This window comes from Atta colombica, unplaced genomic scaffold (genome assembly GCF_001594045.1).
Source record: "Atta colombica isolate Treedump-2 unplaced genomic scaffold, Acol1.0 scaffold10, whole genome shotgun sequence".
NCBI lineage: Eukaryota > Metazoa > Arthropoda > Insecta > Hymenoptera > Formicidae > Atta > Atta colombica.
This window is the reverse complement of record NW_017259184.1, coordinates 1,024,924-1,027,655: the sequence shown is the minus strand read 5'-3', so window position 1 is coordinate 1,027,655 and position 2,732 is coordinate 1,024,924. Positions and strand designations below refer to the sequence as shown.

General features: G+C 28.7%; 1 protein-coding gene across 1 annotated transcript; it reads right to left on the bottom strand.

The window, feature by feature from the left end:
• Nucleotides 1–339: 339 nt before the first annotated feature.
• On the bottom strand, nt 340–1,068 carry LOC108695200. Its single transcript, XM_018204996.1, has 3 exons — nt 972–1,068; nt 718–880; nt 340–495 (listed from the first exon to the last, which is right to left on the bottom strand). Exons 1-3 carry the CDS (start codon nt 1,016–1,018, stop codon nt 340–342), a joined length of 366 nt encoding a protein of 121 aa, XP_018060485.1. The 5' UTR covers nt 1,019–1,068.
• Nucleotides 1,069–2,732: the final 1,664 nt, after the last annotated feature.

The window sequence follows — 2,732 nt, the reverse complement described above, 5'->3', positions numbered from 1 at the left end:
TTTGTTTTGTTTCAATTTATGTTACATTAAACTTTATTTTATTTCAATTTATTTTACACTATATAGTTACATTTCAGTATTATTTTTTCCACGAAACGTGTTGAAAAGACAGACACGAACTTAAAAACTCCAATAAATGTGAAATGAATGTATATATGTATATGTATTATTAATCAATCTGTTTTTGGAACTAGATATTAATTTTTATATATTATATTTTCTTAAATGTATTAATATGTTATATTAACTACATTATATTAACTACACTATATTTTAATAATTATGCTTTAATTTATAAACATTCTTAATACTTTCATAAAACACTTTAACAAACAAAACTTATGTATTTAGTCTTATACGTTCCATTTGTGGAACGTTTCCAGACATTTCGTTTCTCCATGCTCCATGAATGATATCATCATTTTCTTGTTCAGTATCAATAAAGTTTGGAGGGTAATATATTCTATTATTCATTGCCATTAAATCGTTGACAGTCTAAAAAATTATGAAGAAATATAATTGCTAATACTATCTTGTCGACGCTTTTGGAATGCATGGCAATAGATTTTCTAAAGACTCCAATGTGAAGGATTCCAAATGCGTTTTCTATAATTCTTACTCGCGATAACCTATAATTAAATGTTCCTTTTTTCATTAAAATTAACTTAAATTTCGACCAGAATATGGCCTCATCATATTTATACTTAATTGAAATACCTCATCTCCAATCAAGAAACATGATGTTTTTGTATTACTTCTGGATAAATTGGCTTTGCCTTGTGGTAAATTCAAATTACTGTTATATAAAGTATATATAGCTTTGGTATATAAAGCTTTGCCAAATTCCGATTTTGAAAGAACTCCTCCATCACTGTTACTACTATATGTTCCAACATTAATTAGAATGAATTTATAGTTATGATCACATGCCAATATTATGCTAAAAGTCTTTTTGTAATTAAAATACAAACTTCCAGAGTTTGGTGAAACTTGTATTTGCATCACTTGTGTTTTCCATCGACGACTCTGCAACAATTTGGAAAATTCCAATTTGTTCAAAATCCTTGGCATATATTAATCTTCTTCTGTAGGAGCTTGCAAATATATTGGCACTAACACTTTTATAATTACAGCACAAATTTCTTTTATTATTTTACATGTTACACTTTTATTGCTGTTGATTCTCCTATGCAAAAGCAATTGATATTTGATCTCCTATAGCAAGATACCTAACAAGCAAAAATAAGAGATTTAATATAATTGAATAATTCTTTAATCTAATATACATTATAGTTAAAATAAATACATATCTTAAAGTCACAGCAAAGCATAGTTCCAGTGCCAATGAATCGATGATCGATTATTTTTTATCAAAAATGATCTTAGAACTTCTAATAATTGTGTAAAAATACATGGAATCATTCTGGTATAACGGAAAAACATCTCCGGATCTTTCATTTCTTGAAATAGATGATAAAAATCTCCTTAATAGTGACGTCTTATGTTTATATCGCGTACCCAACATTTTCAGTTAATTCATCGAAAAGATATTCTTTGTCGCAAAACATATAAACTTAAATTAATATTAATAACGCACTTCTTCTTCATCATTCATTTTCTGTGAAAAAAACATTACAAAAAAGTTTAGATATGTTTATTAAACATATCTAAAAGAATAAATAAAAGAAACAAAAAATAATAGATAAAGTAATAGATTAAGTAGTAATTATTGAATTAATTTGTTATATGATCTTAAAAATTAAATAATAAAAATTTTATGTGAATGTACATATCAAATCTCTATTCAACGTACATTCTTGATCAATCTCTATAAACTTAACTTTTTTCGAATATTTCTTTTATTACTAAATTTATTATTTTATATACAAACATAAAATGAAAATGATCAGTAAAATCATGAGTAAATTAAAAAGGATTATCCCTAAAACAAATTTCAATATGTTGCTACTATGCGTTGTGTCTTTTTAATCTCAAGCAAAAATTCAAACAGTAATTAGTATCTATGTAAAAATCAACTCTAATCTATGATTAGCGATCGAATGTAACATGTTAAGTTTTCTGTGTGCCTTGGCCTTATGGTGATGGCAGTAACAGTAGTGGATGAGGTTGTAAGAGTAACAAATTGACCAATCACAATTGAAGAGAGAATAATCGATTGTGATTGATCAAACTCTGACAGCTTCATTCATTACTGATACTACCATTGTAGACCACGTATTATGCTTACGTCTTACTGCTTAAGTCTTACTGCCTTTAAGTTTTTTGTGTGCCAGGGCCCTAACAGTATGCGTAAGGTGTAAACTTAAGCCGATGAGCCAATCAGGATACTGCTTTTAGATTATGTAATCTAATAGAAATGGAAAAAAACAGTAAACTTATCCATAACCTCGTAATAAAAATTCCAACCGATTGAAACTCGTCTTATGGATAAGTTTACTGCTATTTTTATTTCCGTTAGAGTACGTAGATCTAAAGTAATATCCTGATTGGCTCATCGGCTTAAGTTCACGCCTTAAGGTTACTGTTACAGAAACTTTGCGGCAGCATACAAAATGCTCTGGTACACCAGCGCGATGTTTGTCGCGCGCGACACGCGATATCCAATGAGTGTACAGTTTTATGATGTTTTCATTCTAAAAATACACTCTCATTGGATATCGCGTATTGTGCGCTACGAACATCGCGCTGATATGCTGGAGCCATAAGACCTA

Coding starts and splice junctions, on each gene's coding strand:
- LOC108695200 (XM_018204996.1), bottom strand. CDS start 1,018: ATGGAAAACACAAGTGATGCAAATACAAGTTTCACCAAACTCTGGAA. Junction 881..971: donor AGTTTCACCAAACTCTGGAA/GTTTGTATTTTA, acceptor TGGAACATATAG/TAGTAACAGTGATGGAGGAG. Junction 496..717: donor GTTTCTTGATTGGAGATGAG/GTATTTCAATTA, acceptor ATAATTTTTTAG/ACTGTCAACGATTTAATGGC.